The 25,923-nt window shown below is 40.9% G+C and overlaps 1 protein-coding gene across 1 annotated transcript in view; it reads left to right on the forward strand.

Annotated features, from left to right (window-relative positions):
• Positions 1-25,923, forward strand: part of SIAE (sialic acid acetylesterase) — a 36,260-nt gene that overhangs the window by 1,779 nt on the left and 8,558 nt on the right. The window contains exons 2-7 of the mRNA XM_019658891.1: positions 3,017-3,178; positions 10,023-10,198; positions 18,951-19,089; positions 22,351-22,528; positions 24,538-24,647; positions 25,221-25,354. Coding sequence (XP_019514436.1) covers positions 3,017-3,178; positions 10,023-10,198; positions 18,951-19,089; positions 22,351-22,528; positions 24,538-24,647; positions 25,221-25,354 — 899 coding nt within the window. The remainder of the gene's footprint in view (positions 1-3,016; positions 3,179-10,022; positions 10,199-18,950; positions 19,090-22,350; positions 22,529-24,537; positions 24,648-25,220; positions 25,355-25,923) is intronic.

Consider the following 25,923-nt stretch of genomic DNA (forward strand, 5'->3'; position numbering starts at 1 on the left):
TAGCTGTAGAGGGCAGTGTCACTGGCCCTCATATGTGGGATCCGAACTGGGGTCCTCTGGCATCCCAAGCCAGTTCTTAACCATCGCGCCACTTGGCGGGCCCCTTGTCAGTCTACTTTTAATGATGGTCTCTTCCTCAGAACACAAGTTCCTGGTTTTCTACTCCAACACCCAAATGAAGGAAAGAAAAATTGAAGACCTAAAAAAAATAAAATAAAGTAAAAATTTAATTGTTAAGCATGTCTTGTGTTTGACAAAAGCGGTTACCAATCTCCTTTCTTGTTCTCCTGTTTTGTTCATTGCTCCATTCCTTGGGAGTATTCCATTGTCTATTCTACTCAGCTTGGAATGTGAGCTTTATAAGGACAGGGAATATGACTTTTCCTTGAATTTACCACCAGTTTTGAACTGTGACAGAATGGAAATTGCAGTAACTTTGGAATCAAGTGGCTTGGTTTCCAGTCCTGTCATAAACTACCTATGTGATTTGAGGCCAAAGAATTTGATGTTTGCAGTGTGCCTGCCACAAGGAAGCTCCCCAGTAGAATGAATGTAAACTCCCTGCTGGAAAGGATTTGGTCTTTTTTTTTGGTCTTTCACTGTTATATCCTCAGTGCTTAAAATGGTACCTGGGACATAGTCATTAATAAATATTTCTTGAATTAATTAATATTCAAGCTATTTTTTAAATTACATGATCTACTTGGGTCTCAGTCTAGTGAACAGTAAATAACATGATTATACTGCAGGGTGTGAAAGATCCTTTCCACCTCTACTATTCTTGAACTCAGAATAGAGCTGTGCACAAAGGGGTTCAGTAAATGTGTGTTGAGGAAAACAGACTGACTTGGAAAGGCCTTTCCCCCAGCTTCTGAGACGTGTCTAGAGCCCTCAATTTGCATGGGCTCATATGCCAGCAGCAGCCAGTTTTCTTCATTCCTCTACCCTCACCCTCTCTCTGCTTAGCTCTTAAGTGTTTGGTTTTCAGGTTTCTTTTTGTTTTTTTTTTTTAAAGGGGCTTTGTAGATGTAATTAAGGTTATGGACTTTTTTTTTTTTAAGATTTTTATTGGGGAATTGGGGGGTTGGGAACAGTGATGGGGAATTGGGGGGTTGGGAACAGTGATGGGGAATTGGGGGAAGGGGAACAGACAAATTGCTGTCGTTTTATTCTTCAGTCTAGTTGTGGAGGATGTTGCTTCACTGGCACAAGTTGGCACCATCATTGCGCTCTTCCTGGGCGAGGCACATCAGTCGCTGGCTTCTGGACGGCCGCTCACTGCGGCTGCTGGCCGCTCACGCTGGCTGCTGGCTACATACGGTAGCCCATGGCAACCCACTGCCACAGGGCTGCAGCCTTCGCCTACGCCGTCGCCGGCGACTCACAGCAGCCCAGCTCCAGGTTGAGCTGTTGTTCAGCATCTTAGCTGTGGAGGGCAGTGTCACTGGCCCTCATATGTGGGATCCGAACCGGGGCCCTCTGGCGTCCCAAGCCAGTTCTTAACCATCGCGCCACTCGGCCGGCCCTGGTTTTCAGTTTTGTTCTATAAGAAGCACCTACCCAAGACAAGGCCTACACACACACACACACACACACACACACACACACACACACACACACATACACACACACGCACACACATGCACACGCCTGGGCGCACTTCTCCCTTTCCCTCCAGCAGGCTGACAATGTGCTTATGCAATTCCGGCTCTCTTAGAGCATTTTGTTCCTGGTAGCCGTGTGTCTCCAGCCCAGTGGGCCTTCCCGATGAACTTTGATTGTCATGTAGGTTTCATGATGCAATGAACTCATAAGAGAGCTGCAGATATTTTGGGACTGGGGCTGTTATTCGAAGCACAGGACAAATAGGCCACCGATTCTGTGTAGGAGGCCCCATTAGCTGTGCTGCTCTGTATAGCCTAAGGGGCTGTCATCATTTGTAGCTTCCAGGGAGGAAAATGTCAACCTTGTTAGGTCTGATTCTCTTTCCTGCCTATCATTTTTGTTTAAAACCCTTTTAAAGAAAAATCCTAATTTTGTTTATTCTATGAATTTTTGTCTGTTTTGTTCAGACAAACTGGGATATAACTTAAGTTGTTTTTTCCCTTTTAAGTTGTGATGAGGAACTCACTGAGATCATTTGGATAGGTACTTGTTATTAATAAAATACTTCAATATAGGCTGGATGTTAAAAATAGGACTGATCTTGTTAAAGTGAGTTCTTATTCAGTCTTGTTAGTGACTCTAGAATAGAACCCAGTTTCTAGTGCTGTTCCTCTTGTTCTTTTTTGCATAATTTATCTTGTGAAATGGGTAAAATGGGGTCAAAAGACCTTTGTTCAGACATTTTGACCTTCTGTCTCTTACCAACCTTATTTTTTGCATCTTAATTTGTCTGAATTTACCTTAGAAGGAAGCAGGCTTGTCGCAGACATTCATAAATGCTTGTTTAGAATTTTCAGTGGGTTGTCAAAAACCCACAAAAAGGGGAGTTATTTGAGGGACATTCACACTGGTAGGATGGAAAGGAGAAAAACCATTAGAGAGGCCTGCTGGACAGGGGAAGACTGCTTTATTCCCCGCTACTAGAAGTGGGCGTGGTAATGGAAAGTAGGGGAAGGAAAGTGGTTTATTTTTCTCATAAACATTGTCTATGGGGTGCATAAAAGGAGCATTTTAATGATTTGCGGGGAGAGAGTCAAGCGTTAGGGCCAAGCCTAAGAGCGAAGGCAGATCAAGAGCTCTGAAGGGAACAAGGTCTGGGGCACATTGGTTGCTCAAGGCTCTTCGTGTTTTCCTTATTTGTCTTGTACTGGGATACATATTGTTGGAAACTGTTCTTGTTATGTTGCTTACCTAATCAGGAGGAGTAAGATCTAGTTTTAGAAGTTTAAAAGGACTGGGTATATTCTAATTCTCTTGTATAAAGACAGTATTTTCCTTGCTGTTTAACCAGATTCAATCAGTGATGAATCTTCCTGGGGATGCTTTTCTAAGTGTTTGCTAAATTTTTTAGATGCTGGTTTTCGATTTGCTTCATACATCGGTAATTACATGGTACTGCAGAAGGAGCCTGCAGGGGCAGTGATTTGGGGGTATGGCATACCTGGAGCCACAGTAACAGTGACTCTTTGCCAAGATCAGGAAACCATCATGAAGAAAGTGACCTCTGTGAAAGGTAAGGCTGCCCATCCTCTGTTCAGCTTTTGTCTTCTTCTGCCACCTGCTGGATTATCTGGAAATGAATGCTTATGCTCCAGCTCAGGCCATCCATCCATCTATCTATCCATCCATAAAAGTTATTTGAGTATTTACCATGTGTTAGGCACTGAGGTTACAAAGAAAACTGAGACTAACTCAAAGTGCCTGTCTTCAAGGAGCTCATGGAATAATGGGAATAGACACCAACTCACACAGTGCAGTGTGATAACTGTTATGATGCAGGTGTATAAGGGGTGTCATGGGATCCAGAAGAGAAACATCTACCTCAGATTGGACGGTAAAGGGAAAGTTCATACAGAAGGGGGCACATGAGCTGAATCATATATAAAGGAGAGGCAGTATGGAGGAGTGGTTAGGAACCTAGGCTCTGGAATTCACTGTCTGTGTTTAGGTCCTGGCTCCCTCACTTAATGGTTATATAACCTTGGACATGTTATTTAATTAAAAAAAATATTTTTATTGGGGAATTGGGGGATGGGAACAGCGCTGGGGAATTGGGGGAAGGGGAACAGACAAGTTGCTGTCCTTTTGTTCTTCAGTCTAGTTGTGGAGGACGTTGCTTCACTGGCCCAAATTGGAACCATCATTGCGCTCTTCCTGGGCGAGGCAGATCAGTCGCCGGCTTCTGGATGGCTGCTCACTGCGGCTGCTGGCCGCTCACGCTGGCTGCTGGCCGCTCACGCTGGCTGCTGGCTACACACGGTAGCCTATGGCAACCCACTGCAGCAGGGGCTGCAGCCTACACCGTCACTGGCGACTCATGGCAGCCCAGCTCCAGGTTGAGCTGTTGTTCAGCATCTTAGCTGTAGAGGGCACTGTCACTGGCCCGCATATGTGGGATCCGAACTGGGGCCCTCTGGCGTCCCAAGCCAGTTTTTAACTGTCGCGCCACTCGGCCGGCCCTAGACATGTTATTTAATATCTCTGTGTCACAATTTATTTATTTGTAAAGTGAGATAATAATAATATTTGGGATTGTTGTGGGGATTCAATGAGTTAACACATATAAAGTACTTAGAACAGTGCCTGGCACACAATAAGTACTGAATAAATGTTAGCTGTTGTTTTGTTGTTGTTATTATTTTGGTCAGTCACTCAAACATTTATTGAGTGGCTACTATGTGCCAGACACTGTGTTAGGTACTGTGATACAGTGATAAGCCAAACAGATGTGATCTGTCCCCTAATGAAGCTTATAGGTTAGGGGAAGAGATAGAAAAATAATAAGCAATTACAATTAAGTGTGATAAGTGTCACAGTTGGGAACTACAGGATGCCATGGGAGTGCTTAGTAGGGGTAATTAACTTAGTCTAAAGTTTATGACTCGTCTTGAAAAATGAGTAGGGCATGCCAGGAAGAGGGAATAGTCTGGGCAAAGGCATGGAGGCAGAAGTGAGCATGGGTCATTGGAGAAATGGCAAGTAGGTGGGTTTGTCTGGAACACGGGTACGTGACTAGCGGTGGATGACAAGAGACAAGGTTGGAATTGTGGGAGGCTTATTTGTCACTGTTAAGGAGTGGGTACTATATTTTGGATCAATGGATTTTAAGCAGCAAAATAACGCAATCAGATTTGTTTTTTAGAAGGATTACTCTGGCAGCACTATGGATTGGAGATTGATCAGAGTAGAAGTGGTGGGACGCCTTAACAAGCTATTATGATATTCAGGCAATAGACAGTGAAGGCTTGACCCAAGGTAGTCACTATGAGGATTGTCAAGAAGGTGAGAATTAGCAACCTTCATGCGCAGAGTCCCTACAAAGGAGCCTCTGTCTAGAAGAGATAAAGATATGGTGGCGGGGGTAGATCTGTGTCTTAGGCTTTCTACATTTGCTTGGTAGAGAACAAAGGTATTTTAGTTTGTATAGATCCACAAACCGACGTCAATGGGCATCTTGCTCTGTCCTGCCCATGAAGCAAAATAAATAAAGTGTTATTTGGAATAAAGAAAGGTAGACATGTAGGAACTTTCACAAGGCAGGAAAGAAAATGGTTCTCACAAGAGACACTGCAGGGTGTATTGAAGGGTTGACTTCTATTTAAATATTAATGAGGACTCTGGGGTTTTTCAGCTAGACTACCTCAGTTTGCCACTCTGTCTATCTCTGTTAATTTTTAACTTATTACCTGTAATCCCACAACAAAGTGGAATTTAACAACATGTCCCACAGGCTGACACTTAAGCATTAAAACCTGAGGGATGGTTGGGACTATGGTCAGGTGCTGGGCCTGTTCAAACCATGTTGTCGAATGATGATTCAGACACAAGGAATAAAATTGGGGAGAATAGCATATCTGCTCACTTTGACACATATGGGGGATGCATATGTGGGTGATAAAATGAGGTTGTGTCTGCCTGAATTTATCATGATTGAGGTAAACATTTATTTTCCCTAACTTAACTTAGAAAAATACAAAAAAACTAAACCCCTTAGAAAAATAAAAAGCTCCTGGTTGCAGTGTTAGCGTGCATACCAGTCTTCTATGCTACATAATAGATTACCACAAACTTAAGTGCTTAAAATGACACACTTTTACTATCTCACCATTTCTGTAGATCTGTAGCCTGGCCGTTGCTTAGCTGGGTGCTCTTCTCAGGGTCTCACGGCTGAAATCCAGGCTTCAGCCAGGCTGTGTTCTCTCATCCAGAGGCTCGACTGGGGAATGATCCACTTCCAAGCTCTCAGATGCTGCTGGCAGATGCATTTCCTTGTGCCTGTAGGGTTTTCCTGGCCATCTCTCAGCCGCTTCCGACCTCTGACCTCTAGAAGCTCTTTTAAAGGGCTTACCTTATTATATCAGGCCCACCTAGGATAAACTCCTTTTTAGTAGCTTAACGTCAGCTGATTCGGGACTTGATCATATCTGCAAAACCCATTTTGCTTTTCATATAATGTAACCTAATCATGAAAATGAGCCTCATGCCCTTTGCCATTTCTGTTGTCTGGAAGCAAATCACAGACTCTGCCTGCACTTGAGGGGAGGGGATTATACCAGGGGGTGACTTATTGCGGGGGTCACCTTAGGGTGTGTCTACCATAGCATGCTACAGTTTAAGTAACTTACATAAACAGTTTTATTGACAGAAAGTTACTTTTTTTTTTACATTTATATTTGGTGGCGGTGGAAATGAATATTACACAGAATAAACACAGGTCGGAAAGGGGCAGTTTGAGCAGTAAAGCCTCTTTACTTCCAAGTCACTTCCATAAACCACTGAACCGATTTGCAGCTGGTGAAGTGCCAGGGCTCTGTAGGGGAAGAAGTGAACAGGGTAGTTTTTTTCAGCTCCAGGTTTTTTCTCTTGGGAAGGGAAAGGTTGTGGATGATTTTCCTTTTTCTGTTCTTGGCATCTGAAATTTGGCACAACAACCTGAAAAATAATTAACATCTGATGTGAATAGCAAAAAGAAAAGAGAAAGCACTTTATGACTAATCATGTCTCTAGACAAATTATTTTAATTTTTTCTCTTCAATTGTTTGTTCTTCTCATTTTGAGATGAGGGTTGGTCAGGGAGACAAAAAGGAAATGGAGATAGAGAGCTCTTTACCTGTGCCTTTGGCTGGAATTTGAAGAGAAAACGAACAGTAAGAAATAGGCCACCGGGTATGCTAACCATTACACATGAGAAGACACAGTCCTAGTCAGTTTGCAAGGCGTTTCTGTCAGTATAACCCTGGGGGTGTGGGGTGGTGTATTTCTGCCATTTACATGATGGAGTTCCTGGCACACAGTAAGCACTGTAAGTAGCTGTGTAATGAAGAAAAGAGATGAATCTTCCTGGATGGGAGAAGAAAAGAATGTGAGGAAGCAGAGTTTTGAATATGAAGAAAAATCTACAGAAACCTACGCCTGTATTGGGAAATGAGGTTACAAAATAGCACGTGATTAGGGCCCAGAAGAAGGAACCAGAACAACTGTTGCTCGGAAAGTCCACCAGAATCAGCAGGAAGTCCGCCGGTTGGTGAACTTCAACTCTTTGTGGTCAGTGACTCAGTTTTATTATATGGACTCAGCCTAGTGGACTTTATTTTTCTAAGAGGTTTAATCTTTTTGTATTTTCCTAAGTTAGAGAAAATGTATCTGTTTACCTCAATCATGATGATAAATTCAGGCAGACAGGCACCTTTCTATAGCGGATCTGATTTCCCCTGCCCCGCCTGGCAGTTAAACTTCACTTAACACTCGCTACTGTATCAGAGTTTATTTTTCTATAAAGTAGGGGAGGGGAAAAGCTAGAAAGGAAAAGAACTGGAGGACTAGGACAGAAGGAAATTCTCCAAGGTCTTTGAGTGAGCTGACAGGTTTTCTTGGGAGAACGATTCTTGGGAATAAGGCTCAGGCCTTGATTTGTAGTTCTTTTCACCGCCGTGGAGAGAGCTCATCCTCTGTCATAGGATGGTATTGTCATGTTTTGCCCAAATGTCCCCCTTCCCTTATTTGTCGTTTTATGGCTGGGCAGCAAAACTTTCAGATGCTCTCGTGAAGGCCGTTTTCTTCACCAGCCATGTTGCCAGACTTGAGGTGAAGTGTAAATGCCGAGTCAACAGCAGTGACGAGGAACGGGTGGGATAGTCGTAGAAGGCTAAAAAATAGTTCTGTGCTAGGTTTTCTGGGGGTTGACTTCATCATTATAAATGAGTGATGTTGGTAGCAGGACAGAGCTCCAGTAAGAGATGTCAGTGCAAGAAGCCTGGGAAGACCTTGGCAAGACTGCATTTGGGACAGATTGGAGTGTCTGCCTGCTCAGAAGTGTGAGCCATACAGAGCACACGCACCTGTGCGACACAGTCTGTACTAGCTGCCCACTGTTTCCAAAACAGTGATTTTTCCACTTTTAGGTGAATTATACATTTAATATGTTGATGTCTAGCTATTAGTGGTTTAAAAACAATAGCAAACATTTGGTCCTGGGCTTAATTGGCCACTTAGGGCTGGAGGAGCAAGCTCAGTGGGTTGTGCTTTAGAGAGGAGCAAACATGCACCCTTTCACTGATGCCTGGGGGGTTTGGGACATTTTCCCCCACACTGAGCAATCCTTTATAGTTTGAACTTTTACTGAACTCCTGATATGCATCCAGACTTCTTATGCTTCTGCTTAGCTCTTGCTGATAAGAAAGAACTTAGCACGCTGTTTAGCACATAATTGTCACCTGGATAGTATTTTTATAATTATTTTGTACAGGCTGGTATAATAATAACTTTAGGGTGCTCCATTTCCAGTTCTTAACATTACTTTTCCTTTAAATTTACATGGATCTGATGGGCACAAATTATAAATCAATACCTATTCTTCTGCATTATCCAAAGAAGATTTATTTTTAAATGATCATTTCTCTTATTTTAGCTATGTTCTCACTCTCATTTTTTTCAACTTTGTTCGTGTTGTTTGGTTCTCCTAGGCATAATTTTGCCATTTTGAAGACATTTTCCTGAAGTTTCTGAGTATGATGTTTGCAGGGGTGGTGGTATGAGTGGGTGAGAGGTAGGAAGGTGGGAGGGGGGTGGTTCCTAAGAATATGCAATGAATTTCTGAAACAGGGTCTTTCTTGGATAGTTTTTCATCTCCTTAATTTAGCCTGAAAACCTTAAGTCTGGTAAATAACCCTGTGAAAATAATTAATTGGAAAAGTCTAAAAATCTTCTTCACAGAAAGATTAATTTATATGCCCCCCACTACTTCTTTATGTGTCAGTTTCTCCACCCACCTGTTTAAGTGTTGATAGGAGAACCCAGCACCACTGCTAGTATTAATTCTTGGTAGCAATGTGGGGAGAAGGTGGGGGGCATTGATGACAAGGATGATACCATCAAGTAAGGGGAAATTTCAGATTATAAATTATTTTCTCTAACCTGAGCTCACATTTAGGATACTGTATAAGTCTATTAGATTATGATTATGTTAATATTGACAGTTGGCTAATATAATAAGAATTTTTATTTTGTTTTTTTGTTTTTTTTATTAAACTCCCTTGCATTTTAATCTCTTTGTGTGTGTGTGGTGTTTTTTTTTTTTCCGGAGACCCTGTTGCTCAGAGCTCGCACTCTTTTTTTTTTTTTTAAAGATTTTTTTATTGGGGAATTGGGGGGATGGGAACAGTGCTGGGGAATCGGGGGAAGGGGAACAGACAAGTTGCTGTCCTTTTGTTCTTCAGTCTAGTTGTGGAGGACGTTGCTTCACTGGCCCAAGTTGGCACCATTTTTGCGCTCTTCCCAGGTGAGGCAGATCAGTCGCCGGCTTCTGGACAGCTGCTCACTGCGGCTGCTGGCCGCTCACGCTGGCTGCTGGCTACATACGGTAGCCCATGGCAACCCACTGCCACAGGGGCTGCAGCCTATGCCATGGCCGGCGACTCACGGCAGCCCAGCTCCAGGTTGAGCCGTTGTTCAGCATGTTAGCTTTGGAGGGCAATGTCACTGGCCCCCATATGTGGGATCCGAACCAGGGCCCTCTGGTGTCCCAAGCCAGTTCTTAACCATCGCGCCACTCGGCCGGCCCTATCTCTTTGTGTTTTTGTCTGTCCTCATTTAGGATTATAACTGGGTAATTTATTTTTCTTATACGTGCTTCAGTTAAAAGTAAGGAGGGATTGGTACAGATTAAGGATAGAAATGTGGCTGCTTTTGTTATTTCTATTTGCTTGTCTGAAACTTGGCCAGTTTTCATAGCTTTGATTTCAGTTGATCACTGAAGCTGGGAATAGCCACAAATGAGTATGACGCATGACAGGATTGGGCTTTAATTTCATTTGGATTAATTGATTGACTAATTCCTTGGAGCCTTGTTATTATTTCAGCATACTCCAATAGCTGGATGGTGATACTGGATCCTATGAAGCCTGGTGGACCTTATAAAGTCATGGCACAACAGACTTTTGGGGGAATGAACATAACCCTGAGCGTTCATGATGTCTTATTTGGTGATGTCTGGCTTTGCAGTGGGCAGAGTAACATGGAGATGACGGTTTCACAGGTAATTTGCAGAGTCTCAGTGATAATAAATAATGTTGACGATGAAAAAGGAGAAAAAGAAGGAGGAGCGAGGGGCAAGGAGGAGAAGAAGGTAGATACCTTCTTTTTGACCATGTGCCAAGATCTGTTCTAAGTGCTTTGCGCATAGTAATTAATTTGATGTAACAGCTTTATGAGGTAAGTGCTGCTTCCTATTCCTATCTCACAGACTAGGCAAGTGGCCCACTGAAGTTAAATTACCTGCCTAAGGTCACGGTGAATAGTGGAGCCAGGATATGAACTGGTCATGCAACTCCAGGGCCTGCCGTCTTAATCACGGCTGGTGTGCTGTCAGGCGCCAGGCATGTCTTTTCCCACCTCTCTGGGCTACGTTGAGGGCAGAAGCTAGAGCCTATCTAATGGTAGTGGAGATTTCTTCACAAATCGACCACAAAGTAGATTACTCTTCCTTTGGATTGGCATTAGAAGATGACCTTCTGGTGAGAGCCTAGGAAATCAAAACAATTAGATTTTGTTTTAAAGCCGAGCAGCTAATATACTATATATCTTTTGTTGTCATGGAGATTCAAAAATTGAGACCGAACGTTGGCTTTGCCCTTTACTAGGATATGGCTTGGAGCAGATCAATTGGAATTTTTTAGATTGTTTTTAAAACATGCTTTAAAGAAATGTGTTTACGTGAATGCAATATTTATCATTTTAATCATTGATAAATGTACAATTCTTTAGCATTAAAAATATTTACAGTGCTGTGTGTACCCATCACCCTATCTGTACTCAAAACTTTTTCATCATCCCCAACATGAACTCTGTACCTATTAAGCAATTGTTCCCCCTTCCCCCTTTGTTTCAGCCCTTTATAACCTCTATCTGCTTTCTTCCCATGAATTTGCATATTCTAGGTACCTCGTATAAATGGAATCATACAATATTTGTCCTTCTGTGTCTGACTCAAGCATAATATTTCAAGGTCCATCTATGTTGTAGCACATATCAAAATGTTATCCCTTTTTATGGCTGAATTATATTCTGTTTTGTATGCCACCTTTTTTTATCCATTCATCTGTCGATGGACACCTGGGTTATTTCCACCTCTTGGCTATTGTGAATAATCCTTCTATGAAGACTGGTACGCAGATACCTGTTCCAGTCCTTGCTTTCAACTCTTTTGGTTATCTACCTATGATTGGATTTGGTGGGTCACCTGTTAATTCTGTTTAACTTTTGAGGAACTACCAAACCATTTTCCATAGTGGCTGTACCATTTTACATTTCTACCAGAAATATGCAAAGGTTCCAATTTCTCTACATACTCACACACGTTACTTTCCTTTTTTTTTTTTACTATAGCCATATTAGTAGGTGTGAGGCGGTATTTCATTGTGGTTTTGATTTGCATTTCCCTAATGACTAATGTTGTATAGTATTTCATGTACTTATTGGCCATTTGTATATTTTCTCTGGAGAAATGCCTATTCATGTTCTTCACCCATTTTTGAATTGGGTTATTTGTTGTTGAATTGTAGGAATTCTTTATATATTCCAGATATTAATCACTTATCAGATCTATGATTTGAAAATATTTTCTCCTATTCTGTAGGTTGTCATTTCACTTTCTTGAGGGTGTCCTTTGATACACAAAAGTTTTTATTTTGATGAAGTCCAATTTATGTATTTTTAAATTTTTTTGTCTGTGCTTTTGGTGTCATATTCATGAATTTGTTACTAAATCCAATGTCATGAAGATTTTCTCCAGTGTTGTCTTTTAAGAGTTTTATAGTTTCAGCTCTTAAGTTTAGGTCTTTATTCCCTTTTGAGTCAATTTTGATATGTGGTGTAAGGTGAGGGTCTAACTTTATTTCTTTTTTTTTGTGAGTGGATACCCAGTTTTCTTAACACCATTTGTTGAAAAGACTGTCCTTTCCCCATTAGTGGTCTTTGCACTCTTGTCAATAATCAATTAACCATATATATGAGGGTTTATTTCTGGGCTTTCTATTCTATTCTATAGGTTTATATGTCTCTCCCTATGCCAGTACCATACTGTTTTAATTACTGTAGCTTTGTAGTAAGTTTCAAAGTTGGGAAGTGTGTATCCTCCAACTTCATTCTTCTTTTTCAAGATTGTTTTGACTGGGTAGGATCCCTTGCAATTCTTTATGAATGTGAGGATATGCTTTTCTATTTCTGAAAATAAGGCTTTTGGAATTTTGATAGGTATTGTGTTTGAATCTGTTGATGCTTTGGGTAGTATTGGCATTTTAACTCCTATCATGAACATGGGATTTCTTTCCATTAATTTAGATCCTCTTTAATTTTTTTCAGCAATTTTTTTTATAGTTTTCAGTGTACAGATCTTTTACCCCCTTGACTAGATTTGTTCCCAAGTATTTAATTCTTTTAGATGCTATTCCAAATGGAATTTCTTTCTTATTTTCCTCTTAGGATGGTTCGTTGCTGGTATATAGAAACAAATGATTTTTGCATTTTTACCTTGTACCCTGAAACTTTGCTGAATTCATTTATTAGCTCTAGTAGCTTTCTTTTGGATTTTTTTGGAATTTCTATGTATAGAAGTATATCATCTGTGGTTAGTGGTAGTTTTATCCCTTTTCTTTACAATTTGGATGACTTTTATTTCTTTTTTCTTGTCTAATAGCTCTGGCTCGAACTTCCAGTACAATGTTGAATAGCAGAGGTGAGAGCAGATATTCTTGTCTTGTTCCTGGTCTTAGGGGGAAAGTTTTCAGGTTTTTTTTAACCACTGAGTATGATATTACCTGTGGTCTTTTCATAAATGCCTTTTATCATGTGGAGGAATTTTCTCTCATGAAAGTATGTTGAATTTTGTTAAATGTCTGAGGCTTAGTTTTTATGGTACAGTGATTATATTTGACCTAACTAATTTACAGGACCATCATGGAAGAGTAAATTATTTTGTTTGCCTCTGAAAGGCCCTTATAAATTGAAAACTGCTGTCTAAATATGTCATTATTTTTTCAACTTTTTATTATAAAAAAATTTCAAACAGACACAAAAGTTAAGAGACTTATAAACGCCTATATACTTATCAACTGGACTGACAGTTGTTAATATTTTGCCATATTTGGTTCATCTATTTATTTATTTTTTTGGTGACCCATCTCAAGGTAAGCTACAGATATCTTAATATTTCAATACTTCAATTAGGTGTCATATATCAAATCGATATATAAATATTCATATATCAAATTAACATGTATATATATTTTATTTACATAGAAGAAAGAAATAATAGGCCAGTGATGACGTTTTTGGCTCAACTTTTTCATAGTCTATGGTTTTCTTTCATTCATGTCAATTTTTTTTCTCTATTTCAGCCATTGCCTTTGAAAATTAATTGTTCTTAAATTTTGAGACCTAGTGTTTTTTTCCCTTTATTATGAATATACAGAGGTTCCTGGGCTCTTTTTCCCCTGCTAGAGTGTTGGGAGCAAGAGCTCTATGTAGGCTCCTAAGTAGGGAACGCAGCCTACAATATATGGAGAATCAGGTGGGACAGATCCAGAGAATGCTGACTTGCCGATATGTTGGTCAGTGATGAAACTCCCCTTGAAGTGTTCCTGTCTCCATTGCTATTGGAGAATAAGGCTGGTCTCATAGACCATGAGCGAGGTCTCTTAAGTAAAGCTGGATAAAAAGAACATTGGAAAAGTTATCAAGAGAAGAAAGCCTCTTAATAGTTTGAGTGGTATTCTAGCAAGGCATCTGTGGTAGAACAAAAGCTTTGGTGCTATATGTCTTTAGCGCTCAGATTTCTTTTGGGGATCAGCTCTACTTTCTAATTAAACACAAAAACAGTCTAGAATAAAGAGAGTGGATTTCTGAATAGGGTGTGATGGGGTTAGTGCTTTGGGCTTCAGAATTGTCATTGCCTTGTTCATTTAAAAATAAAAGAAAAAGAGGATGCAAGAAATAAAAATAGCAATCGAATGGCATATCTAATATACTCTAAAATTATATTTTGCATGTGTGTTCTCTATTTTATAGAGTGTATTTTATTATATGATTACACATTTACATACATCTATCCAATAAAATTGTATACATAAAAATAAATAAATAAATAAAAGTAAGGGAGACCATTGTTGTTTCGTTTAAATTAGGATCATGGCTGGACAGTGTAATAGCACGTTCATAGACATATTTAAATTATATCAACTTAAAATATTGCTGAAAGATCAGTACTGTCTTTTCACTCACTATCAGAGTTCTAGAGAAATAGCATGAGTTAAGGTCTTTGGCACATTTGAAATTGGGATTGATTTTCCTTGCTTATCTGTATTTTTCTGATTTTTCTATACTAAGCATGAAATAAATGTAATTTTTTTTTTCTGAGCCATCCTGCCACCTGTTGGCTGCTCAGCAGCAACTCAGCTTGGGCTGGGAATCAAACCGGCACCCCTGTTGCTCAGAGCTCACACTCTTGAGCGAGCTCTTAACCAACTGAGCCAGTCGGCCAGCCTGAAATAACTGTAATTTTTAAAAGAAAGTTTTAAAAAACAAGAAATTGGTATTGACTTAACTAATCTCTTAAATATCTATCAAAAGGCTCAGCGTACAATAAAGAGGCACATTATATAAATAAGGATCTCAGGAAGAAATAATTTGCACTATTGATTGCCATTAATATATATATTCTGTGCACTTTGATTTGTTTCCTTTAATAGGTTAAGAACTTGGAAAGATTATTGTCTTCCCTAGCTGTTTCTCTAAAACTCAGTTTCTTCTCAAGTTGATTTTTATTTTACTGTCTTTCTTTCTTTATCTGTTTTTCTGTCTTTCAGAAATGTCTAAATTTGAGACTTAAAAATCTCTATGACTAGACCATAATCTCAATTAATTAAAAAAATTTTATAAAATTGAGTCCTTTCACATACTTTATGGTTTCTTGTTTTGCTGGTATTGCTTCTAACCCTTATAGTTCCCTCTTGTTTTTTTTTAAACTGATTACTAAATAATGCTACTAAAAAGATCGTACTCTGGACCTATCTACTTCATTTCATTATTAGTTTTCTAATGCAAAATCTAAATTCTTGTGTTTATATCTTCCTAACTAATATGGTATTTACTCTTGCTTCCTGGCCTACTTAAATATATGGAAACCTTTTGAATTTGAATGTTTATTAAAGTGAACTTTAACTGGGCTCCCTCTTAGCATAAGTAAATGGAAACAAAATTGAAGTTCTAGCTTTTGATAGAAAGCATGGTTTTGTATAGAAGTGGGATTGCTGTTAACTCATTAAGGAAAACAGTACTTTCCTAATGCTTTAATTGCACTTCTCTGTTTACACAGAAAGGCATGGACCAGATCTATTTGTATTTATAAAGTCAGGTTCTCAATAGCAATTTATGCCAGTGGATCTCATCCCATTTTCTGTCAAGTGAAGTCAGATTTTGATTGTTAAGAGTGAACACATTCTTTCTGGCTAGAATTTACTCTTTAGCATCGTCTTTATTAAACAAAGGCTATAAGCTCTAAGATATAGGGAAATAGAAAAAAGATTCCATCTGGCACAGCCAAGTGTTAATTTTTTTATTTTTTGGTTTTAAATCATGCACTTAGTTTGTATGACGGCATTTTAGGTGCTGACAGTACCAAAGGCCAAGTTTTCTTAGTCTCTTAACGTTCTGTAGAACTTTATTTTTGATCAAAAGGATGCTGTATGTGACTCCTCCGTTATTCCTTTTGTTGCTTTTCTCCTAAAGACTCTCCCCCCCCCACACACACACACTCGGTGTCTGTCTCTTTCTTTTTCCTTCCCTCCCCCCATGTGACTTTTCTGAGGAGATAAGATTTCTACTATAACCTACCACTCTTCACATTCAAATGAAGGAAATGGCAGATTGTATGGCCATCTTGTTAGGGTAAAGTGGAATTTTAAAATTGAGTGTTATTTATAACACTGAGGGAGATGTTTATAAATGGAGAAAAGTCTAAATGTTCATCTGTCTCCTCCTAAGACAGGGTGTGTCTTAAGACTTGGATATTTCTAGTTAAGCTCAGAAGAAGATGCCCAATGTTAGACAGGAAACCCATTTTTCAATATTTTAGCAATCCCCACATTCCTACTTTACAAGTAGAGAAATTAAAACCCAGAAGAGAAGGCTTGGTAGCATATCACAATAAAAGATTCACAGGAGTTATGATGGATGGCTTATTTAAAACAGCTAAAATATACTGTAGTAGAAGGTAAAATAACTTCCAGAATCCAAATTCTTTTAAGTAAAGTTTTCCTATGTCCTTTAGTGTGCATGTGTGCGTACACACACACACACACACACAGTCATACACATGTCTTGCTCCCCATGCAGACCCCATGCCAAGATTCTCTGAGGAAATAGATTCTTGACGTCTCTTCATTAATTCAAGAATGTGGTGTAAAGGTTACAAAATGAACACCGGTGAGCAGCTGCTTTGATGGTGAACTGCCGGTCCCCAGAGAGGCAGTAGCGCTCCCTCTCAGCCGCAGCAGCCTTAATGACTTCAAATACCTCGGTATTCATTTACATCCTCATTTAAATACTTGGTAGAAAAATAATTACACTGAGGTGTTTGATGAGATGAAATTTGATCTCAGCAGATGGAGTAAGGCTTCCCCTTTCATCAGCAGGGAAACCAAGTGTCATTTAAATGAAAATCTTCCTGAAATCTCTTTATTCCTAAGTTTGCTGCCGATATCCCCGAGGAAATGCTTCCATCAAAAAGGCTTGGTGATATTGGGAAAGGATCCCAACAAGCAATTGTCATCAGGTACAGGAAGAATTTTCCCCCATTCCCATTTTTGTTAACACTTTCTGTGGCTTTCAAGTTTGACTTGGAATAATACACAAATGTGAGTTTGAAAATGTCAGTTTTTCAGCCAGTGTTTTGGATCCCGTCTGTGTGCTGGTAATAATTTAGGAGACCAGCAGCCACCCCGACCTGTTGGCCTTGCTGTACTCGACAGTGTTAGCACCAAAAGACAAGTGGCGCGTTCCCCCATGCTGCCTCCCCAAGCTGGCATCATGAGATGAGGCACTTGAGTTCCCAGTCAGTGCGGAAGCGAGTGTGGGTGGCAAGAATGGAAGCAGTTCCATCCACTGTTTCCATGGAAGCAGCAGACGATTGTTAGCGCTTAGTGAAGAACTGAATTTCAAGGGAGGCGACTCTTTACAGGTAGCTGCTGCTGAAAAATAATCCCCCTGCCAGAATATGCTGTGAGTGCATTAGCCTGTTCTTACTCTTTCATGTTTCTTTTACATTACACTAGCCAGGCAGGATCCTGAACAAACAGATCTGGATTTCCTATGGAATTTTCCTGCTACCGTATGTACTCTGTGTCCTGATAGTGGAAAGACAGGCTAGAGCTGCTGCCACGAGGGAGCATTTCAGGCTGAGGCTCCCGCTGTGACCAACAGAGCCATTCATTTGCATCTGGCCATCGTATTGGCCACAGCAGGCTCGGTGGCAAGTGAAAGGGCGATTCAGGGGGCAGTGTATTTCAGTGAAGTGTTCTGTGGGGGGCACCCTGGCTGCGCCATCGTTTCTCTTACACTGTGGGCTGGAGGGCCAGCTGTAGTCTCTGTGGTGGGCAGGAGGGAAAGCGAGCCAGCTGCACACTCTGCAGCTTGCGGCCAATGGAAGGTATCCAGCCTCCTGTGCATCTTGCCACCACAGTCCTGCCTCAGCTGGAGTGCGTGTTCCCTGAGGCCAGTGATAACTGGGCTTCGATGCTCCTGTTAGCTCTTTGTTTTGGGAAAGCCAGACTAACCCGAGGGGTTAGAGAGAAGACAGACAAACAAACAAACAAACAAACAAACACAAATAAAGCAAAACAACGTATTTACAATACATTCTTTTTTAAAATTAAAAAAACCCCAAAAAATCAGAATGAAAAGAAATAGCACTTATGTGTAAGCTCATAGAGGAATGATGCCCAATAGGACCAACAACAGATCTGCTCAGTGAAGCATACACATTCTTGTCTAGAAAAACCCCAAACCCTTCCTGTCACACTCTCAGCAGTGGCCAAGGGTTCATAGAGTGATTTGAGAAAAAGCGATGTGTTTTTGGATGGACCCTTTTCTTTGTCTCATTTCTTGGGACTGTTCTCGGCAGTCACTGTTAATACTACCTTTCAGATTACCATGTCTTCCAAGCTTTATTTTGGTGATTTGCCGGGACCCAGAGGAGAACATAAGCATTTTGAGACTGATTTCAGTATGTTTCAGTAGTTCAACGATCATTTCTCATTTGTGTTTCTTTTGGGTACACTTCTCTGATGTTGTATGGATTACACAAATCTACTTCCCTACGGCCTTTTGAGCTCCATTTTTCAAAGACGTTAATGCCATGGCTTTATGTTATCAGGTACTTTTCCCAAATAGAAGTATTTTCAAGATATCACAGTGGTCTGGTTGAGAGTCAAACTTCTTTAGGCCAAATCACTGCTTGGCTTCTCTCATCTAATACATACTTGCTCCTTGAGATGTCAGGTTTCACTGCATTCCTGCCTTCTTCGGGGACATGGTTCATCACGGTTTCTGTTGGTCAAGGTGGATCAAGGTGACTCACACCAGCCCATCATTGGTTTTGATTATTCATTTGATCTTGGTATATTGGAGGCTCAGAAGGAGCTCAGAGGGTGGTTAGTATTTCAGACACAGTAGGATAGTTGACCAACCCGCTAAGCAGGGTGGTCTAAGAAATGACAGTTCCTGTTTCTTTTTAGATATTTAATGCCACACGCGAGCTGTCTAACACCGCCGCCTATCAGTCTGTCCGCATCTTCGTTGCGTCTCTCGTTCAAGCAGAGCAGGAGCTGGAGGACCTCGCTGAGGTTGACTTGCAGTGGTCTAAGCCCACCTCAAGTAAGTGATTGCCGGAACATGTGCCATCTCTTATACACAGGGCTAGTGCCCCAGGTGGAATCTGTCATCCTGATTCCATAAACCATTCAGGATTATGATCCAACCATCCTTTTTATTTTCACTTCTTAATTGACTCTCTGCCCCATTCCTGATGGTAGCCAATCCATAGGCTTATTCCCAAGGTTCCACCAGTGAGTCTTCCTCCTTGCTATGAGCAGATGACGGTTCCTTCAGCGTCACCCAGTGCATTGAGGCCGTTCAGCATGAGGTCTGCCAGCATCTCTCCTCAGCGCTCTCTTCTCCTTTTCTTTCTTCCCTTGTTTCCCTGTCTGAACACCACTGACTGGTGTCCTCTCATGGCTACCTCTTAACTTGCTCCAGGGCCTCTTTGGTCCCTCAGGCTCGGTTCTCTCACCCCACTGACCATTCAGCTGGAAATCTTCATTTCACGCCTGCTCTGTGTGGCTCTGTGCTAGGCCCTGAGGAGACCGCAGTGAGCAAGACAGACATAGCCCCTACTCTCAGAGCTTAGCTTTTCTTTTATTGTAATGAAACAAAGCAAAGCTAAATATAACAAACGCCCTTCTCAAGGTGCCTTACCTCTCCCCTTTGCTTTGTTAAACCTTTCTAGAACATCTTTTGTTTTCATTCTTTTCACTGCCTTTCCACGTGCTGATGCTTTAGCCCTTTATAATCCGTCTTCTGCTTCCATCTCAATAACTTTCTCACCTGAGTGACTACTATTCTTCTAATTCTACATGCTGGACACCTCTACAGCATTCGGCACTGCTGACCACCCCTTTTAGGAACCACACATTTCTCTTTGCTCGCGTGGTGCTTCCTTTCCCTTGCCTCCTCCTCTGCCTTCTGCCTGTGCCTTGGCCTTCTTCCATCCCTTCCTCCACATTTGGCCCCTGTGCTCTTTTTAGAGCCTTTTCTTATTTCTCTGTACATGCTTTACCTTGGCAACCTCAACTGCGCCTACATTTTCAAGTATTCATTCAACAAATATTTGAGTGCCTCTAAGTGCCAGGCATGAGTCTCAGTGCTGGGGGTATAGCAGTGAGTAAAACAGGCGAGAACTCTTGATACAATGGAGCTTGCATTCTAGGGCAGGGAAGTACAGAAAATGAATAATACAATTAGTAAATTGTATATAAAGTATCTGATACGATTCAGTATCACACTATCTGAACTCTCCCTATAAAAACCTGGGAACTAAATTTACTTTGGTAAATTTTTGGGTGAATCTTTTGGTCTATGAACTCTCACTACATGTTATCCAAAACTTAGGAATCCATTAGATTTGGATAATGCGTTTGTACCTTGCTGTCAGCTGCTTTTCACTCCCTGACTTCAGAAACCAAATAAATTTGGAGGTATAAGGGATAGGTTAGATGGTGATGTGTGCTAATGAGACAAAATAAATTGGGAGGGGGCAGCAGGGACTCCTGGGCCTGGGATGGGTAGTGGTTTCCAGTTTAGAATGGCCATGGAAGTCCTGAGAAAAGCGACCTCTCAGTAATAACCTGAAAGAGGTGAGACAATGCAGATAAGCGGGGAAGAGCTCAGTAGGCCTAGTCCGCTCACGTTTCCTGTCTCTCCTGCCTCTTCTGTCAGTGGCTGGGAAGGTTCCCTGAGTTGAAGGACTCATGTAATTAGATTGGACCCACCTGAATAATTCAGGACCATCTCCCGTCTCAAGGTCCTTTAACCCCAGTCACACCTACAAAGTCCCTTTAGCCATGAAAGGTAATATGTTCACAGATTACAGGCATTAGGGTGTGGACATTTTGGCCCTGTTCTGCCTACACACCATCTCATTTGCAAGCATTTTCAAGTGACTTTCCATCTTTACTCCCCAATGCAACTCTAGCCTCCCCTCCAGTCTTATGTTCCTTTTGTAACCTATGCTCCAGTCAAACACTTTTAAAATTTTTCCTAGCCTATGTGCCTTTTAATATATTGTTTCTTCTGTCTGGAATGCCAGCTCTGCTTATTAAACTCCTGTCTGTCCTCCAAGGCTTCCCCACCCCTCTCCCCTTCCCTCTTCTGTTTTCTCTCTACCTGCCCATCAATGAATCCAACTTTATACCAGCCACGCACAGCCACCCAACACCAGCCAGCGAACATCTACTGACCCTCTGTTAGGTACCAGACACGGAATAGGATGAATTCCTTGCCTTTAAGTAGCTAATATTTTAGTGGGGTAAGGGGAACACTATGCATAGAGTATTATGAAAGTACCGGGGAGGAGGTCAGTCTTTATTAGGCTTTTTATGATCTGCCTTTCATTTGATATTCTTTCTTTTGCAGTTAAAATGCCTTAATACTTGTTTTTACCTCTTGAGGCACTTAACCATATTTCGCCATGTATTTTATTCAACTGAATAGATGTCTTACTCTGTAGAATGTAAGACCTGTGAGGAGAGGGTACATGTTTCTCCATATCTCTTTACTTTACCATCTAGAAGTGCCTGGCACTTAGTAGGTGTTCAGTTGATTTTAATTGACTTGAATTCCCACTATTACACGATCAACTTTTTGAGTGCCAGAACTGTATGGAATTTGGATCTCTAATAATGCCAAGCCAGTGACTTATACATAGTAAGTAGTCCTTTAATAGTATTAGGTCAAATGATCCCATCAATTGTGTGTGTGTGTGTGTGTGTGTGTGTGTGTGTGTGTGTATTGCCCTTTCATCAGCTTTCTTCTAACGTGGGAATTTCCCACTCTGGTCTTTGTTGGTTACTGGGCTGATTCAAATGCTGGTTTTGGTTTTTGTTGCTTTCCCTTTTGGCCAAACTCCCATCACTTATTTATCCACATTTTCATTATCATAGCTGGCAAATTGGGTATAAAACTACCCAAAGAAAATACACATTTCTTCTCGATATGCTCCCTGCTTGCTTATTCCCTTCCACAGAGCTAAGCGGGGATGAATGGTGAGGTAAGAGAAGTGTAGGTGAGGGTACTATAGGGACGCAATGTCTCCTCCTACTGAGGAGGACTATTAATATTACTGGGTTCTCAGAAACCTGTAAGGGATGGGGGAGGGCATCCTTGCCTGGCTGGGGAGCTTTGGCTCTCTGCTAATGAGACAATTGCCTCTCAATCTTATCCTACTTTTGGACATTCTTAGAAAGGAATGCAAGGGATGACCCACGTCTATTTTTCTCACCTAGACCCGTCGCGTACCTACAGTTTGTATCTATCTACCTTTTCCCCTGACTCTTTTTCTTTAACTGTTTCTCTGAACAGAAAACTTAGGCCATGGAGATTTCGAGTACATGTCAGCAACATGCTGGCTCTTTGGGCGTTACCTGTATGACACTTTGCAGTATCCCATTGGGCTGGTCTCCTCCTCGTGGGGTGGGACACCCATTGAAGCCTGGTCATCTGTAAGGTCACTGAAAGCCTGTGGGGTCCCTAAACAAAGGTAAGATAGCATCCTCCAGTCTGAGAGAAAGCCTACCAAGAAATTATACAAGAAAGAAGGACCATGGTCTCCTTTGGGGAGTCAAGTATGTGTTGAATGTCCAAATATGTATTAACTTATTCCATGCACAGGTAAGGTATTATTTTCACCATCATAACTACCACAGTCATTTGAGAATATGTCAAGAAGCAATTATCATTTTTTTTCTTAATAATAATGGTAGTTAATACTTGCTGAAAGCTTTATGCCAGAAAATGTTGTAAGCAGTTTATATGTATTAGCTCATTTAATACTCACAGCAGTCTCTTGAAATGTCGATACTATTAACACACTGTGGATAAAGACACTAAGTCTGAGAAAAGTGTAGTAACTTGCTCATGGACATGACTAGTAAGTAACAAAGTCTGACTTCACTGTCTGTGTTCTTAACCACTGTTCTGTATTGCCTATAAGCATAAGCAGCCTAACAGGAAGAACAAATGTACATGTAATCAAAGAAATACATAATATATGAGGTCTGACAATTAAGTTCGCGAACTTGTTGCAACGATGTTGCTAACCTTGTTTGATATCAGAGGGATTATTCATTATGAATTTGTACCAACTGCACAAATAGTTAACCAAGTTTACTATTTGGATGTGCTGAAAAGGCTGCGTGAAACAGTTAGATGAACTGAACTGTTTGCTGACAACTCATGGCTCTTGCTTCACGACAATGCAACAGCTCACACGGCACTGTCTGTGAGGGAGTTTTTAGCCAGGAAACAAATAACTGTATTGAAACACCTTCCCTACTCACCTGATCTGGCCCCCAATGACTTCTTTCTTTACCTGAAGATAAAGGAAATATTGAAAGGAAGACATTTTGATGACATTCAGGACATCAAGGGTAATACAATGACAGCTCTGATAGCTATTCCAGGAAAAGAGTTCCAAAATTGCTTTGAAGGGTGGACTAGGCAATGGCATCAGTGCATAGCTTCCCAAGGGGGAGTACTTTGAAGGTGACCGCAGTGATATTCAGCATGAGGTATATATAGCACTTTTTCTAGGATGAGTTTGCGAACTTAATTGTCAGACCTCTTACTGATTAGGAATGCACACTTAGGAAAAGCTGGATCAGGAAGAATGCTTGGTAGTGATGGTGGTGGGTGTGTGGAGAAAGGACTAGTTAGTAAAATCCTGATACTATTACTAACAGAGATTGACAGTATCTGAAATGATTGTACAGACATTGCCTCATCAGTTCTGGGCAGGCTTCTGGGAAGAGGGTGGACTTGAGCTCTTAGTTTAGTTTGGGTAAAGGCATGCCTGCGGGGGAGTGAAAACATTCAGCTTTGGAGCAGAAAGAATTGCCTGTGGTACAGTGGGAGGAATCTGGAGCCAGGCTTCCCATCGCTGAGGACATGGAAGGGACATTTCCAAGGGTGTCGGGAAGTGGGCGTTCCCCTACCCAGATGCTGCAAGTATAAATTTATACAAGTATTCTACAGAGAAATGTAGGAACACATTCAAAGCCTTAAAGAAAATGTTCCTTGTGACCTAGCCATTTTATTTCTGGAAACTTATCTTAAGGAAATACTTTAGCCTATATTGCCATGATTGATCTATAAGGGGGAGAATTGTGGCATTGCTCATAAAGCAAAAAAGCTTAAAACAGTCTAAGTGTCTATCCATTGAGCACTAGTTAAATAAATTACTTGCCTGAGTGAGAGATTCATAATGAAACATTCCTCCTCTCTGGTTTTAATGACCTTACCTGGAAGCTGGATCGCCTACCCTGAATTCACAGAAAACTGACTAATACACTTATCCTGGGAAGAACCTGGAGTTGAAATTCAGAGACTGTTCACACGTTCACATGTGAAACAGAGTGGTTCAATTTAATTCTTTGTTGCTTTCATCAGAAGTTGGCCCCACATGAAAGTTGGATAGACATCCAGCTTAGGGATCATGATGTGACCAATTATTAGCTCTCTCGTGACACTCATGCATCTTATTGATTTCAGGTTCATGCCATCTGATTATATATATGGTCCCAATGAATACTCTGTTCTCTGGAATGCCATGATCCATCCACTACATAACATGACTCTAAAAGGCGTGATATGGTACCAGGGTGAGTATTCAATTTGCTGTTTCTCCATTGTATCAGATAGCTTTGCTGCATAACAAACTATCCTAGAATTTGGTGACTTAAAACAAAAACAACTTTATTTAGGCCACCATTCTGTGGGCTAGCAGGGTGGTTTTTCTGGTTGGGCTGCTTCAGCTAGTATCTGCTGGGATCTCTTATGTGTCTTTGGCCACCTGGCAGGTTGTCTGATGGCTGGATGACCTAGGATGGCCTGTCCCTCATGTGTGTTGACTGGGAGCTATCTGCTGGGACATCGTGGTTCTCATGTGGCCTCCCATCGTTCAGCAAGCCAGCTCAGACTTGTTTATTATTTACATAGCAGTCTCAGGGCTCCAGGTGTATGAAGAGAGAGCAGACCACCAGACTGAAGCACTTTCCAAGCTTCTGCTTGTATCATGTTTGCTGATGCCCCATTGGCCTGAGCAAGTCACTAAGCCAATCCAGAGAGACTGCAGGAAGGCCTACTTCCTAAGGGCATGGATAGAGGCTGGGGAGTAATGTGCGGCCATTTTTGCATCTACGCCAAACTCCTCTGACAATGTGGACTGTTTTTAGGGGAATCCAATGTCCATTTGAACATGGACCTGTACAATTGCACATTCCCTGCACTCATTGAAGACTGGCGCCAGACCTTCCACCTTGGCTCCCAGGGGCAGACAGAGCGTCTCTTCCCATTTGGATTTGTCCAGGTATGTGTCGAGGGGAAGAGGGTTTATGGACCTTGGTGTGGATATGCTGTTGAGATCTCTTTCCTGGAATCCATATTCCTTTTTTTTTTGTGTGTGTGCTATCATAGCTGGCTGGTCAGAACTGAATGTAAGACTTAATTCATCTCAGTTCACTGATGGGACAATTAAATCTTTTAAATAAGTTAATAAATAACTAATATTTTTATTTGAAAAGGATTACATGTTCATTAAAGAAATATTAAAAAGATATAAAAAAGCTAAAAACATTTATAATTCCACAATCCAGAAATAAGTAGACTTTTCTGCTCATGTACTTTTGAAATCGGACCCACACCATAATACTATACTATATCTTGCTTTTTCTCATACTGTCATATTATGAGCATTTTTTTCAGGTCATTAAATATTAACTTTACACACAATTTATAATGATTACAGAGTATTTTGAAATGTGGTTGTATTATAATTCACTTCACTAGTCCTTAATAGATGAGTGCTTTAAAAATTTTGCTTTTATAAGCAGTGGCAAGTTTATATTTTTTGTAGCTAAATCCTTAAATACATGCTTA

This window comes from Hipposideros armiger, unplaced genomic scaffold (genome assembly GCF_001890085.2).
Source record: "Hipposideros armiger isolate ML-2016 unplaced genomic scaffold, ASM189008v1 scaffold_291, whole genome shotgun sequence".
Taxonomy (NCBI): domain Eukaryota; kingdom Metazoa; phylum Chordata; class Mammalia; order Chiroptera; family Hipposideridae; genus Hipposideros; species Hipposideros armiger.